General features: G+C 47.9%; 1 protein-coding gene across 4 annotated transcripts in view; it reads right to left on the reverse strand.

Moving 5' to 3' along the window:
- The window catches only part of Adck1 (aarF domain containing kinase 1), a 283,194-nt gene that overhangs the window by 200,902 nt on the left and 65,465 nt on the right, over positions 1 to 16,827 (reverse strand). For all 4 annotated transcript variants that reach the window (XR_013106668.1, XM_076921542.1, XM_076921544.1 and 1 more), the window contains exons 5-6: positions 12,145 to 12,303; positions 6,591 to 6,707 (exon numbers count right to left, since the gene is read on the reverse strand). Coding sequence is in view for 3 of the 4 variants with exons in the window: in XM_076921542.1 (XP_076777657.1) it covers positions 6,591 to 6,707; positions 12,145 to 12,303 (276 nt within the window). In the remaining variant the exon portion in view is untranslated. The remainder of the gene's footprint in view (positions 1 to 6,590; positions 6,708 to 12,144; positions 12,304 to 16,827) is intronic.

Here is a 16,827-nt window from a genome sequence, read left to right on the forward strand (position 1 = left end):
TGGTGAATAGGGATATGAGCCCCCTCATTGGGCAGGTGGGGGTACTGCCAACTACTACCATATATTTGAGTGGAGCCACCAGAAAGAGAGAGAGAGAGAGAGAGAGAGAGAGAGAGAGAGAGAGAGAGAGAGAGAGAGAGAGAGAGAACAACATTTCAACTCAACACCGGCCAGCCAGCTGCTACTTGGAGGCCTTCCTACTTGAGAGCTTCTCTGGATATTCAGTTCAACCAGATGTCACCAGGCCCGACAGGTGAAGAAGGCAGAGCAAGGAGCAGGAGCTGGCTGATACCAACAGCTCGGCACTGAAGCCACCTTGGTGCTCCCACTCTGGGCATGGGTGACCTGAGAGATAAGCCACCCTAGTCCTCCATCTCCATTAGCACTCAAGTGGGACTAAAGCCATCTGTCCAACCTCCTTACAGGGAAACCTCACGATTCAAAGTCAAATACCATTACCCAGGAGAAAGCCATTACTCAATGTTAGACACACAAATGTCACTGTTTTTGCTTTTCATTGCTCTAGACACAAAGGAAAATGCATACCTGTTACTACTAAGTGTGACTGTCAGCATTATGAACACAGCTCACAGAGGTACAGATACTGAAGCGCCCAAGGCTTTTAGCTCAACAGTTGGGAAGCAGCCAAGATGGCAGGGCTGCTTCTACAGCAACTGTGAGGGAGCCGGGACTTACTGAGAGAGGGCATTTCAACAGAAAGACAGCAGCATTCCTGGATGGAATGTAAACTGCTTATTGTCCTACGAGGTCTTAAGAAGGAAAAAAAAATCAATCTTTAAGCCAGCAGTTCTCAACCTCAAGGTCACAACCCCTTCAGGAGTTGAATGGAATGACCCCTTTTATAGGAGACACCTAAGACCATTAGAAACACAAACATTTATATTACAATTCATAAGAGTAGCAAAATTACAGCTATGAAGTAGCAACGAAAATAATCTTATGGTTGGGGGTCACCACAACAGGTATTAAACTGCAGCATTTGGAAAGGCTGAAAACCACTGCTTTAGGGTTATCTTTTCTCCTGGGCAGAAACTAGTTGTATCTCAACTGGAAAGAGCTACAGGTTGATGCATGCCTTCAGTCTGAGTTCATCATTCTTGATAACCACAAAGAAAAGTCCATTTCCCTAGATATCAAAAAGTCCTTGGGGGAGGGGAGGGGAGGTGGAACTGCCAGTTCTGGTTGAACTACACTTAAGAATGACTTCAACAGAGGATGCCACTCTTGTGGCCCTGTTTTCTTAGTTTTGGGTGAATTCTCTTTGCATCTTGCAAAACCAGGCTGAATGTGCTGATGGGCAGTAACACAGTTTGTTAAATAGCCCAGGATGGGCCAAGCCCTGCTCCAGAGTCTTAGCCATTCTCTGCAAGAAACAGCAGAAGGGGGTGAGACAAAGACAGGAAGAAGCCATTGCTCACTTGATCAGCAGTCAGTGACATTGATCCATCAAGCGACCTGACTCCTGAGAATAGGTGCTCAATGCCAGGCCACCTGCCTCTCCACTCCAGGGAAGCTCCCCAGAAGTCGACTTCTGAGGGATCTTGGCATCCAATAAGGTGTCTGTCTGAAGAAAAGGATGTTTGTAGGAAATTCTGGCTGGGTGACTCCCCCAGTCCATACCTCTTAGCAGAGGCACCGGACAGCGCTCTTTACTAAGAAGCCACGGGGAAGTCTGAATTGTTCTTTGTGAAAAGAATGTGCCACTCATATGGGATTTCATTAATTACAAATGCCTTTCTTCCCTAACAGTGGGGGAGAGGGAAAAACCAGGACTCCATAAAAAGGCTGAGTAAAGAATTAATTGAGTAAATAATATTTAAATCAAGGAGTTATTTTGGGACTTTTCTCAAGGCCTGAATTGGCTGAAAGTAGTTTAATTGGTCTATAATTGTGTGAATTAATTCATTCCTACCCCCAAGGAAAAGTCTATGTATGTTCCTGGGTGGGGGTATCTCCGAAGCAAGGCCCATGTCTGTGAGAGGAAAGCAAGGCTGCTGTTGTAGCATCTGTCCCAGAGTCTGCCAGATTCTCCACACAGATCAGCCTGCTGCCTGGGACATACCACCATCATGCTCTCCTTGTCCCCAGGAACAAAACTGGGATCTAGACACTGCAGGCCTCTCCAGCTGCCCAGTGCTGCAGGCAACACATTCATGACACACAGTGATCTTGGATGAGCAAGCTGGGAGATGATGCCTCTGACCACCCAGCTGTGAACTCCTCAGCCTCACACAGTGGCAGTAGGGACAGGAAGAGAGGTGTCAGTAGGTCACAGAAGACTGAGAGGTAGCTCTGATGGTGGCACTTGGAAAGCCTCCTGTTTAGACTTAAGCCTTAAACACCCCAAGTCTTAAACATCCTACCACAGGGTGATGCTTTCAGTACTTGGTCCCCAGCTTGTGCCATCATTTGGAAGGAGATGGAGTTTTTCTCAAGTGGGGCCTGGCTAGTGAAAGAAGGTCATTTCAGGTGATAAGGTGATACCCACCGCTGGTTCTGGCTCAAACCACTGCTTTCTGATCTCTGGCCATATGGCCTCCGTGTCATGGCCCCATCCATAGATAGAACTATTCCAATCGACATATCTTCCCTGCTGTGGTGGATGTAACCTTTGAAGCCATGAGCTAAAATAAACCCATCCTCAAGTTACTTCTCTAACTACAGTTAGGTGTCTTGTCACAAGAAAATCAATACAGCTTCTTTAATCAGGCCTTCCCAGGCTTCACATGAGAGCCAGACACAAGCATTTTGAGGCACGAAAGTCCGTGGGTCTCTACTAGAGATGCTCTGCAAGGTACCCCAAGTCCAGAGGAGGCACAAGGGAGTCCCGGGGTCATCACCCATTAGAACACACATGAGAGGAAGGAACTCCTCCTGCTGGCACCTGGTACTAGGGTGACAACTCACCCTACACAGATTCCATACCCTTACGCCTTGCTTGGGTCACTGTAAAAAGCCAGGGGAAGGATTCGTCGCTCCCTATTCCCCTGCCCTTTGACAAACACTGTCCTGGTGGCACCAAGGACAACCGAGAGATGGAGTTTCGGTGGCACTGTGTATTGAGCCTGTGTATACATCACGCTCAGCACTGTGCCAAGTGTGCTGTGCTTCAGTTGTCAAAAGGTCACCTGTGGTCAACTGAGACAGGGAAACCAGCGTTCCTACAGAATAGCAACCCCACAGCAGAAGAGCTGACAAATGACGGCCTGCACTGGGCTCCACAAAACTCCTTTGGCCCAACCAATCAATACCTCTGCTGTGAGAAAACAAACAAATCCCCAGGAACTGAACTCCTAACACTGAAAACTCCGCTAACACTCATGAGCATCCTAGAGTGATGGCAGCTAGGGAGAAGAAACTGTTTTCCTTCTAGTGATTTCGGAAACTGGGTCTTCAGTGCCTCAGATTCCAGCCAGCTAGAAGGGCCAGGAGGTTGGAATGTTGCTGAACACAAGTGAGAAGTCCTATTTTGTCCACACACAGCAGTGACAGAAGCAAAGGTAATCAGGGGAAAGGGAGAGACTTCAGCTTTTCGGAACTGATGGCACTGCACGCCAATCAAGCACATCCAAGTCTGTCAAGAGACAGAGGACAGGAAGGGAAGAAAGGTTCTCAAGGATTCTACAAAGGAAGAGGTGCCTCCATGAGTAATACCCTCATGAATTATGAATTATGACATGTTCTGACATGGCCATATTACTTATAAAGCTCACATGATGGCATATGTCCCATGGCCTTATATTTCAAGAACTTGACTCAATGGTACCAGAGCAATGAATGGCAGAGCCAGGCATCCTCAGGTACCCAGCCTGTCTAGCACTAGGCCTCTTGGAAGCCCCATGCTTGGTTCTGTCCACATTTCTATTCTAGCACAAGTGGGCAGTGCCTGCACATAGTAGGTACTCAAAACATACTCTGAAAGGTGATTCTGTAATCCTTCACTGTTCCTACAGTGACAGGAATGGACTGTGGAGCTCCTGCAAGAAGTAAACACAGTAGGGGCTTCTGGCTACACGGAGAACAAAGCCATATGCTCCTCTCCCTTGCAAATGCCTCCAAAACGACTTCAGAGAGAAAGAAGAGGCAAAACGTTCAGGACAAGAAGAGCAGAAGGCATAACCACAGCAGCCAATGTGAGACAGGAGGACCATGGCTGGGGACAGATGGGGACAGATGGGGACAGGTGGTACCAGAGCAAAGGCTGAGGAGCCCTGAGCCAGCTACAGGTGCTCTGTGACTATGATCTCAACTCCAAGGAGGCTCAGTACCTGGCATCTCCGCAAACGAGTTTTGAGGGTCCTAGAAGGAAAGATGAGTTAGAAGGTTTTAAGGGGTTGAGCTCAGTCCTAAATCCATCCCTACTCTAACAGAAGTTTGCTCCTGGACAATGAGGGGACAGACGCCACAGTTTCTCCTCTATCTGGGATCCTGATGACCAGGGCCAAATCCAAGACTATGTAACTATGGCCTCTCTTCCAACTGGCTCTCTCCCTAAGGAAATACCTCGCTGGTGGAATCTGTCCCCAGGGCCTCTGGATCCAGTCAGCCTTCATAAACAGGTGATATCTGCCCACCAGGTCCCCTGCATCTGTCCCTGCTACCCTGTACTACCAATTCAGTCACCTTGGCTAATTTCATGCCGATTAAGCTGGGCCTCAGCCCTGGCAGGGTCTTCAACACACGCTCACTGAAATTCAATTAACCTTTGATAAAGGTCTTACACTCAATAGTCCTCTGTGGCTAGAAGAAGCCCCATCTGCCTGCAGAAGGCTCCCACACAACCTTTGCTTTTAATGAGACCAACGGCAACCACCGTCACCATCTCCTAAAGTTACTAGCAAATATGACCCTGGATGTATACGCTACCATGGTCAGGGATATAAATAGAGGAGCCCCAGCAGGGTGCTGTCTCCTAGGTGAGTACTGAAGGGTAGGTGCTGCGTGTACAAGTTCAGGTGAGCACAGATAGCTCAAGGGCTTTCTACTGGAGTGAGATCCCCTGCAGACTCACTTGAACACTCTGCAACCGTTCCCACCCCAGATTCTCATGTGTACCCAGGGCTGGTTCCCAGGAATCTGCATAGCTATACATACTGCCCCAATGGTTCTGAAACAGAAGGCTCTGAAGCCAGTCAGTGCTCACTAAGCCATAGAGTCGCTGGTCTATAAAATATTCAAATACAAAGGATCCTTAATTGGAGGTCAGCTGGTCCATCATCAACTCCACTAAGAGAACTGAGGACCAGAGAGGTAGGACTGACTTACTTCATTCTTGAAAAAGCAGACATTTACTAAGGTCTCTCCATCTTTTTCCCAGTGGCAGGGACAAAGAGGCCCAGACTCAGAGAGTCCACCCTGCCCAGAGTACACTGGTCTTTAGCTGACTCAGTCACAAGCAAGCCACAGTATCGGAACACATACTTCTGTGCTTACACTCATCCTGGAAAAATCAGAGGCCCCTCTGATGAGATGCCATTTCAGCCTTAGCTTGCTAGATCCGAAGAAATGAATGGATGGGGTGGCCCCTGGACTGGAAGTCCACCTCCAGTAGAAGGAGAGGCCAGTGATGACACAGGGCAAAGATGCTGGGTCTCCCAATTAGTGGGCAGAGGCTCTGCTTCCTTTTAGGGAAACTCTAGAGCTGACCTTCCAGTGGGGCCAGTCAGTCCCCACTGTAGCCAGACTCTCTAAGTGACCCAGGCACCATCCTCCTCCCTACCCTAGGAACTGAAAGCAAAGGGAACAATGGGATATTCTCAGTGTGCTGCTAACAAAGGGGCTTATTCAGCCTTTCTGCTGCCAATTTCCTGACAGTTACTAATCAGCCACCATCCATCGAGTGGCTGCAAGTTCTACTGTGGACCCACATGGGTCTGTGGGAGGGAAATAGAGAAGAAGGTGAAGGAGAAAGGGCCTGTGTTCTAATCGTGGTTATAATCCCCTCTGAGGAGTTAGCTGATAATGTCTGACTCCAACATGTTCTGAACACCCAGACCCTGTACAGGAAGGACTGTATTAACAATGGATGTGGGTGGAAAAAGGACAACCCCCTCTTTCCTAGGGACCTTGTGGTGACTAAGAAGCAGAAGGTTGGGGACAGAACCACAACTGGTCCACAAGCCTGTTTCCCTGGCTTAGCAGGGGAACAGGAGGTAAAGACACAACTCCATCTTCTCCCTTGCACTGTGAAACTGATCAGGTTGACGGCTGCAGTCCCCTAGGTCAGGGTGGGAGTTGATGGGCAGCCCCATGCTGCTCACTGAGATGAGTGAGCATGGACTTAGCTGCTGGGAGAAAAGAAGCCAGCAGCAACCTCATGCTCAGGAGGCTTGCTTGTCCCTGTCCCCACTCCAAGCCCAGAAATAGATGGGAAAACGTGAAAGAACTCTCCCTGATAGATGTGTAATTCTTGTCAAGGCAGTGGGCCAGGCTCTAGGGTCCCAGAGCCCAGGCCTAGGCAAGCAGTCCCAACCACACTCTGTCCCTCTGTTCCTCTGTCCCTCTGTCCCTCTGTCCCTCTGTCCCTCTGTCCCTCTGTCCCTCTGTCCAAGTACCAGCCCCCACCTCACCTCATTCACATCGATCTGGTTCTTCTCCATGTAAGCCTTGTCGTTGACCTGACCTCCCTCCACAAATTCCATCAGAAGCACCCTCTTGGTAGACAGCTCCCAGTGGATCTGGGGGACCTGCAGAAGGAAAGGGGGAGTTACATCAGAGGAGGAGGCCGTGGACAGGACCATCCCCTAGTAAAGTGCTGGGAGCCAGACAGTGGCACATACTGCTGTTTGAGTGGAGCCACTGCCAGAGAGAGCTGGGTTAAGAACTAGGCAGATGCCTCAGCCAGGTGCCCTTACAGTGGAACTCCTTCACAAGTCCTTCATGAACGTGGGGGTAACTTCATCATTCCCCCACTGCCATTCTCTAAACCCCTGACCTTCCACATCCCTCACCTTTCACCCCTACCCCTCCTCCATCTTACTGTAAGCCACACACTGCAACAGAAATGGTACTTGGGAGAGAAATGTTCCTATCTGGAAGCTGCTATTAATAAAACTTTAACTAGAAATCTTCACTGTGGGCTCATCACGCTTTAGAGCCTGGTCCTCAGCTGGTGACGATACTTTGAGAGATATAGGAACTTTTAGGAGGTAGGTCCTGGCTGGTGGAAGAAGGCCACACTGGAGGCCAGCCCTGTATCAGAAGTTCTGTTTCCTGGACCCATGTGATAGAAAGAGCCTCCTGTATTCCCTTCTTAGCCACAAGCTCACAATGACTTCACTACCATGATGAGTGATAACCCTCTGAAGCCGGAACAAATCTTTCCTTCCTTAGGTTGTTTCCGTTGGGTACTGTGGTCAGGGTTGCACACATAGCTACACCAGTGCTAAGAACTGCTTCCTTCTGCCTCTCCCTCCATCAGTCCCTTGCTTAGCCCTGACCCTGCTACAGCTTCTGCACCTGGGAAATGGATCTATTGAAGCAATGAACTGAGTTTGAACCAGAGGATAAATTCTGTTTTCTGCTAGATTCTTACAAGCCTCCTGTGGCAGACAACGCTGGATCTTAACCCAATGTCTATTATCCATCTTTCTCTTCCCCACATGTGAGAAACTGAAACCTGTTCCCTGCCTGCCCCACAGCAGGTAGTTACATCAAATGGGAGCGGCAATTTGTTAGAGGATTCAGGAAAGTTTCCTTTCTCTACATAAAAGGATGCTTGCGGAACTATTCCCCTCTTTCTTTCCCACCCTGAAAATGAATGTGATTCTTGGGACAGTAACAGGCATCTTGTAACCACAGAGGGTAAAGAAAGGAAAAGGAAGTCAGCCTAGACGCTGTCACAGTACTAAGTGCCATCAGCAGACAACTGCTGCATGCCTTCTCTACAAAAATAATAAACATTTTGTGAATTATTTTTAATGATGTATATGGGGGTCGGGCGGATAATGTGTCCATGAGCACAGGTGCCCAAGGAGGCGGGAGGCTTTGTATCCCCTGGAGCTGGTGTTACAGGCAGTTGTACGCCACCTGATATGGTTACTGGGAACCACACTTGGGTCCTCTGGAAGAACAGTGCGTGTTCTTAACTTCTGAGCCATCCCTTTAGCCCTAAGAATAAGCATTAAAAAAACCAGAAAACAGCAACAACAAAACCCAAAAAAATAAAATAAAAATAAAAAAACTAGTTAGCAGTGGTGGTATACTCCTTTAATCCTTTAATCCCAGCATTAGGGAAGTAGAAGCAGGATCTTTGTGAGTTCAGGGCCAGCCTGGTCTACAGAGCAAGTTCCAGAACAGCCAGGGCTACATGGAGAAACACTGTCTCAAAACAAAGAAAGAAACAAAAAACCCTGTTGGATTGGGCTTCAGTTATTTGCTAACAAATCATATACAAACTAATATATCCCTACTCTCCGTGATTCTGAAAACTCCTAAAAGCAAAATAGAGCAGATTCCCTCAGGAGCAGCAAGGGGTCAGAGGGCACCATAGGCTACATGATGTCACATAAGCAGGTGACACCACCATCACCACCAAAGCCATAATGCTTTCAGCACGCTATTTCTCCAAACTTTTGATGACTATCTCCTCTTAAGGAGAAAACCCAAGGGCACCTAATTCAAGTGTTTCAGAGACTAAGCCCTCCCCTCCCCCACCCCCAAGACCCATCTAGACAGAGCTCAAGTCCATACTACTACTTCTTCATACTTCTCCTGGTTCTTCTGAGAAAGCTTGACCGTCAATCACTCTCCTACCTTGTGCCTCAGTTTCCTTTCCTCGAAAGGGGCCCTTCAGGGTGTGGCACTACCCACATGTGATGCCCTTGTGCTGAGAACCAGATGAACCTAAGCTAAGTTTTCACCATTTGGAAATCTAGGCTGATCAAGACATCTATGCCTCTCTGTTTTTCAAATGTAAGATTGAGACACACTTGTCAACTCAAAACAAGGTCATGTCTGTCATCACAATTGCTCCTGGTCTCCAGAAGAAAGGTACAGTACTTGGGTACCTTTGGTTAAGTTCGTCCATTGATTTGGAAACCTGAGCTTGGCAGTAGGCCTTGGGGCTCTGTAAACATTAGGCCAGAGCCCCAGCAGGACCTACTGGGTCATTTGGAGGACAGCCAGGAGATCACCAATGGTGCGGTACAAGTCCAAGGCTGAAGTCTCTCTGGGCTGCCCGGGCAAGGGCAGGGATAAGCCAGGGCCTCCCTCCCATACCTTCATTCTCTGTGATCTGACCATTCCGGTCTGATAATTGCATGCCCTTTTCCTTAGCAACTCAGGGCTGGAAAGGGGGCTGGATTATCACATGGAAACAGCCACAAAATCACAAAGTGCAAACTGCATGACTTGTTCTCAAGTCCCCCAGATGGCTTTGTGTCACCACTGCCCATCTCCTTCTTCCATCCAGCAAGGGAAAAGCAAGACACAAACATTGGCACCTGGCAATAAAGCAAGCAAGCTCTGGGAGGCATCTCATCAGGGACTCACTGGCCCCAGCAGGGCCACCTCTGGCCTATGGGACCCTGACTCATGGTCTATGTCATACAGCACAGCCCCCCACAGAGGCCCACCTGAGAGCTCTACCTGCTCCCACATTAAGACCACCCCAACCCCAAGAAATGGGCTATAAAAAGTTCAACATCCTTGCTTGGGTAGCCTGGGCCTCGTGGTGGGGCCTGACCGTGCACCTCTACTCTACGTGCTATGGAGCCTCACCTATCCTCCAGGATACAGTCCTCCTGAAGTCAGAGCCTGGCCAAACAGAACCGAGCTCAGCCTCCCTGTATTGACTGTGGACACATGCGTAATTTCTCTGAGGCCAAGTGCACTCTGAGTAAGATGATGTGGATGGTTACAGAAGAACCTGCTTCACCTCACTCACCACTGGCATAGCGAGAGGACAGGACCCTGGGCTGCTGGTCAAATGCCAGCTGTCCTGTGACAGCTATGCAGTGACTCATGAGGATCCTAATCCACCTCAGAGCCTAGTCAATGCCATCCGCTCACACACTCATGCAAACTTAGTTGTCTCTGTGATTCAGCAATGTTCCAAGCAAGTACTACACAGTTTGATATGCAGGCTTTAAGCCACACTGTCTCCACCCGAACCCTGCTTCTGACCCTCACTGCTTTACTGTGTAACCTTGGGCTAATGACTCCATCACTCGAGACTTCTGCTTCCCTGGATGACACAGGGTTTAAAACGGCACCTCCTTGTGAGGCTGCTATGGTAAATACACGTGGAACACTTTTAGGAGTGTCTAACACACTGAAAGGTCGGATGTTATCATACACAGTTGCTCATCTTTTTAAGTCTAAGGAGCTATGACACTTCTCCAAGAGCTCACATATGACCTCAGTCTCCTGACCTCACGCAAAAAAACTCTGAAGTGACCCTGCCTGATGCGACACACTCTCATCCCCACTTGAGATCTTATCTATACTAGTTCCAAACCCGTGCTTAGACAGCTTCTCCCTTCCTGCCTGTCCCCAACTATCCCTCAGGTTAATCACAAGCCTGACTGCCTGGCGCAGCCCGGTTCCATGCATGCTCAGAGCCGTACTGTTCAGTCTGGCTGCCCTTCCTTCACCTTCTTCCAGCCTCCTCTCCATTATATTCAGAGATGGGCTGAGACCCAAAGATTTACTGCGAAGGGTCGAGGATATTAAATCCCCCTTAAGCACTAGAAGAGGCCTCACACACGAGAGGCAAACTCTTTGCTGGGGCTTAATTACGCACAGATGTTGTGATGGGGTGCCAGCATGCACGAGCAATCTATCTACAGTTTTAAAGGCTGAGCTGGGTTCACAGCGCAGAATGTGCTTCCTGCTCATGATGTGCTTAGGCAGAATTAATTACTCAGGAGCCTTCGTTCCTCCATTGTCTTAGGAATGGTATGTGAGTTCTGGCAACAGTGGGTCAGATCAGTATGTTAATTATTTACCAATTTGGCATCCTTGTTTCAAAAATCTGTGTTGTTATTATTATTATTACATGTCTTGGTCTGGCAGTTGCTAGCTGGCTCCAGCCGGAGGATGATTCTGCTGTTTCCATGGCAACGATGGAGGAGATTGTTGGGTTTGTCTGGCTCGGCACTTTGGCACTAAGCAGCACCTCTGCCAGGTTAAATAAAGGTGGCAGAAACTCTGAGGTGAGCAGCAGACACAGAGTCAGAGAGCTTGGGATAAAACTAGACCCAGGACACAGCTGTGTACGGGAATGGGCTGGAAGGGGTCACCATCAGGATATGCCAGCACTCGATCAGAGCTACAGTGCCTGACACACTGAGATGCTACACACTGCGTCCTCTCTGTAGTCAGCACTTTTTGAAGGCCTTCTGAGCTCCCTGCCCTGGGCAGGTTAAGCATTTCCTCACCGGAAGTCACCAAAACAAAGATGAGGGTCCACTGTGTGCAAAGCACTTTGTAAGACAGGAAACAATGCATCTGCTCGCTCCCATTAAGTGGGAAATTTCTAGAGCAGTGCCAACCGGGGGGAGTCTCCCACAATACACCAAGAGATCAAGACAACAATAAATACAGGCTAAGGAGGAAGAAAATTGGTACGTGCGAGTGAACACCCATTTGGGGGCCTAAAGCCTTACACTTCTTTTTCTGTGTCACTGATGAGGTTATGGAATGCTGTGCCCCAGGCCTGTTTCTCTGCAGAAGCCCGAGGTTTCTGTTGTATATATAGTTCTGCATACTGTAGTGATGGCTAGCAACACTGTTGGAACAGAACTGTGTATTACAGGAGCAAATGCAACATGCATCTTTGGAGCAGGATCTGAGTACAGAAGTGTTAGCTGTCACCGTCACCATTATCACTCCATGTTCTACTGAGGCAGAGTCCACAACACACAGGCCCGTGGGGTACTCAGTGTCGATTACCCAATGAAGAGCTATTCACTTGTCTGGCAGGTCAACAATCACATTAGGGTTCATTCTTTTGGGAATTGCCTTCAAGCACTTTAATATGGGTCCCCAATTACAAATCACTCACCTTAAGTAAGAAACTTTGCCAAATACATGCCCCAACTCACGCCCTCTTAAGAAGGGATAGCCAGGGTAGGACCCAATGGACCCCTGCACTCATCCCCGACTGCCCCACCCTCCTACCTTTAGGAAGTCAAAGTGCTTGAGCATGTGGGCCACTTTCTCAGCGTTCCTCCCTTCATTTAGGAAGTCCAACTCGAGAGGCAGGTTCTTCTTGGCTTCATCCACCAGCCACATGAATTCAAAATCTGGGAAAAGTTGCTTCACAGCAAGCACGAGCACCTGAAACACACCAGGCAACCTGTCAGGTCAGCCCATGGCACCCACCAAGGAAGGTACACTGCCTACCCTGTGGGGGAATGGTTTTGTGTACTGTGTATTGAGATGCTGATTACTGTACCCAGAGACCTGATTACAGTCCTGACAGATGTTGGCATTGTCAAGCATCCCCTGTCTCACTCTTGTGTAAAAACTGTTTTCCATCACCTCTGGTTGGTTAATAGAGAGCTGATCAGCCAATAGCTGGGAAAGAGCAAATAGGTGAGGCTTCTGATCCCAGTGAGGGGGTCCTGGGAGGAAGAAGGAGAGGAGGGAGGTCGCCATGAAGGAGTCGCCATGAGAGAGTTGCCATGAGGGAGTCTCTATGAGAGGCTGTGAGGAGAGAGTCTTCATGGGAAGAATGGATGGAGCAGGAGCAGCCAGAACAAGACTAAGATGGCAGGTGGCTGGGAAGTAGGCCAGACTGACATAGTTGGGTTAAAATAGATGAGAACCCTACCCAGCTCAAGTGCAAGAAGCTTTTTAGTAAATATACCAGGTCTCCATGTCATTATTTCAGAGCAAGGGAGAATGTAGAAAGACCCAGTGCCTGGGTCTCCCCTGAAGTACACATGGGAGAGGAAACTGTTCTCCTAGCCTCTGTCACTATAATTGTACCAAGTCTAAGATGTTAAGAAGCTAACAGCATCCAGAAGTAACCTTGACGACGGTTGGCTAGGTGCTGCCTGGCTGGGTACCCAGCATCCTTCTGAGGGCTAATGTTCCTTCAGAGCCACACAATAATGGGAGACATGTAGGTACATGTCATGTCACTAATCTGGGCTCTGAGAGTGCCTGTGATCTTTTTTTCCAAATCTGTACAGCGAGAAAGCCTTGCTCAAGGCAGCTCCTGTGACCTGTGCTGTGGCCACACCCATATTTGTTCATATTTTGTCGTTGTTTTGTTGGTGATGGTGGTTGTTGGTGCCAGGGACTAAACCCAGGGCCTTGTACATAGGAGGTGAGCAAGCTCTCAAGAACTGACCAAAATCCCTAGGCAGAGCTGTTCTTGACCAACTTGTAAAGGGCAGAGGAGGTGCTTCCGCAGATACCTTCACTTGCTTCAGGCTCGAGGCTGGGACTGAGGCAGTTGTGACACAGACTGAGCATGCCTGAGCATGCCTGAGCAAGGTTCTGGCATTAGAAGTGCCCCAAGACCTGAAACTTCCTGAGTGCCCACATTCCATCATACATGGAGATGTCCACATGACAGGCTGCATGCAAAATGCAAGAGCACTAAAACTATTATGTAAAATTTACCTTCAGGCTACAAGTGTAAAATGTATATGAGACATAAATCAATTCTGTCTTTAGACATGGGGCCATCCCAAGATGCCTCATTATATAGGTGCAAAATTCCATAATCTGAAAGAGCCCAGAACACTCTTGGTCCTAAGCATTTTGTATACTCACCCTGCCTTATTTTCTGTTGTCTGCATAAAGTAAGACTTCATAAGTTTAAAATAATTGGAATAAAGAAGCATACAGGCTTGACAAGACTAAGGCTTGTCCATCTAGATGAAGAACGCAGCATTTTGACACGTGGTTCCTTGTGGATCCTTGAGTGATGAGACAGAGGCAGGGGGAAGAGAATCTGACCTGGCATCTGGGTGTGGCTCTGATGATGTGAGTTGAACATCAGAGCCAGAGGACAAGAGCCCAGTGGGAGGAGCCAAACACATGCTGTGGCCCCACAGGCATGGTGGGCACAGTGACACTGTCCCCTCACTTCCTACACTCTATTTCCAACCTCCAGAAGGACTCTCTGAACCTCCAATGACAGGCAGATTCTGTGCCTCCATTGGTGCTGGTTATGTACACTGTACTAGACACGTGAGAAACAGAAAATTCAAAATCTATTGCAAAACCATCACCCAAAGGGCATGTGCTCCTTTGTTTGGAACCTTATGTCTTCTGTGGTGTACCAGGTGGCATTCGAAGAGCCATTGCACCAGGTTACCATGGTCAATTTCGACAAAACCAATTTTAATTACACTGGGCCGTTGTCTAATTTCTTTTCAGTCTTGTCTTAGTCACTCACGAGCTAGACCTGTGACCTTACCCCAACTGACTTCATTTGTTGTGTTTCTGTTTGTGTCTCATGAAACACACAGTGGGCCAAAGTACTGAGCATCAGACCCAGGCATACGAACAGAACAGCCTACGTATACCACATCTCATCAGGCATCCTCAGATGACCCTCAGCTGGCACTGGAGCAGGGACAGAGCAAGTGTGCAAAAAATAAAAATGGCTGTCCCAGGCCTCAGCCCTGCCTGGGGACATCAGAGAAAGCAGCTGAATTCCTCTTTCTGGGTCCAAGTTCAGACAAAAACAAAAACAGAAACAAAAAAAGAAACAAACAGACAAAAAACCTTGAGGCTTTTGCTCAGGTTTAGACGCTGAACCTCACCTAGAGGCTTGGGAAAGCAGCCCCCGAGTTCCCTAACTTGTACAAGCAGCACTTGACCTGGGTATACATAGGGTGGCCTACAGGAACCTGGGGGAAGCTGCTGACCAAGCAGCCATTACTCACTGCTTTCTATAGCTCATGCTATTTATGAAATTTTTAATTATCCTTAATATCCAAGCATACTGAAAGGTATTTTAAAGGTTTTTCCATCACTAATCATTCATATAATTAGTCAATCCTAATGCTATTGGTCACCATTAGAACTCTATGCCATTCATCACCAAGGCAGACACTTTATTAATATTCATTGCTAATAACTAATTAGTACATTAATCCATAACCCCAAACCTTCACAGCACTTGCAGATCTGGGTTCCAAGTCTCTGTGGGTGGTGGGTCCGGCAGTGGTTACACAGGCCCTCTTACCAGAGGAGAATACAATAACCCTGTGGGCATCTAAAACTGCAGATGATATAGCCCTTTATTTCCTGTCCTTTCCTATACATAAAGGCTTATAATTCATAAATGAGGCATAGCAAGTCAGAAAAATAAGAAGTAATTACAATAATATGCTGTAATAAAAGTTATACAGATGCAGTCTCTCAAAATTGTGCTCTCTTTTGGTACTGAATGGACGGGTTGGCTGTGAGTGGCTGAACCACAGAGACCTAAAAACTCTGAAAGAAAATCAAGCTGGAAAAGCGGGGCGTCTACTCTTCAGATGAGAGGTTTGCAGGCCAGTGAGAGGCCTCAGTGGGCAAAAGCACTCACTGCACATCCTGATGACCTGACTTCAATCCCCAAATCCAAATCCACAGTAGAACACAGTTAGTCTCTCTCTCTCTCTCTCTCTCTCTCTCTCTCTCTCTCTCTCTCTCTCTCTCTCTCCCTCCCTCCCTTTCTCCCTCCCTCTCTCTCTCTTTTCTCTCTCTCTCTCTCTCTCTCTCTCTCTCTCTCTCTCTCTCTCTCACACACACACACACACACCATACACACACCATACACATACCTTTTAAAATAAGAGACCAGTTTGAAGTCTCGCTGTTACAACAGGTCACCCTCCCCCTGTGTCAGGTGGTCAACTTCAAATTCCATTAACAGTTATGAAGCCCAGGAAGTGCACGGTTTTGGCCCTAGCTTAGGGGCTGATCAACCTCTGAGGTCCACTAGGTGAAGAGGAGGAAGGGAAGGGCCATGGGTTGCAGGGGTCCAGCTGAGGGCAAGTCTCCCTTTCCCTCCTCCACCTTCCCTGTTCACTGCTCATCCATCCGGGTGCCCAGCCTAACTACATTCATTTCGGTTTTTGACAACAGATGCTGCTGACGAAAATAAAACAGGTGTTATCTTCTGTTTGCCTTTTTATTTTTCCCCCCAAATGCACTTCCTCCATAAAACCCTCCCAGCAGCCAGCATTCTCACCCGCAGCCAGCACTTCCTCAACACTTGCAGACGTTTATTGGACACTCGCATGAATGAAGAAGTGAATCAGCAAAGTAACACATGAATATTTCAAAGTACTCGGCATCTTCGAGACAATTACATGCACGGCTGAGTAATGGGAATGGGCTAGGTTTGGGCTTGGGGATTTGGCTGGGGAAAGGGTTACCTCTGAGTTCCTGAGAACAGAGAGTAGCTGAGAATTTGCTTTCAAATCTGGAGCCTGATCAATCAAGGTACAGTCAGTAATGCCTCCCTCAAGATAAGGTAATAAAAATAGAACAAGACACTGTGGCCCATGCCCGTGATGCCAGCACAAAGGGGAGTTGAGGCAGAAGGACTGCTGTGAGTTCACAAACAACCTGGGTTACAAACTGAGATGCTATATCAAAAAGGAAAAGAAAAATACAGGTAATGAAATTATTGCCCTATACAGTAACTGCCTCACAGTAGAGGAAAGTCAATCATAAAACAGACAAAGAGAATACAAAATCAATATCACGTGGAAGTTTGAAAACCAGTGACAGTTATTTTTATCAGTTTGTTGTTTATTTATTGGGTTTGGGGGAGTTGGTTTTGGGATTTTTGTTTGTTTGCTTGTTTTGTTTTTTAGATAGAGTCTCTCTATGTAGTTGGATATA

Source organism: Arvicanthis niloticus, chromosome 23 (assembly GCF_011762505.2).
Source record: "Arvicanthis niloticus isolate mArvNil1 chromosome 23, mArvNil1.pat.X, whole genome shotgun sequence".
Taxonomy (NCBI): Eukaryota; Metazoa; Chordata; class Mammalia; order Rodentia; family Muridae; genus Arvicanthis; species Arvicanthis niloticus.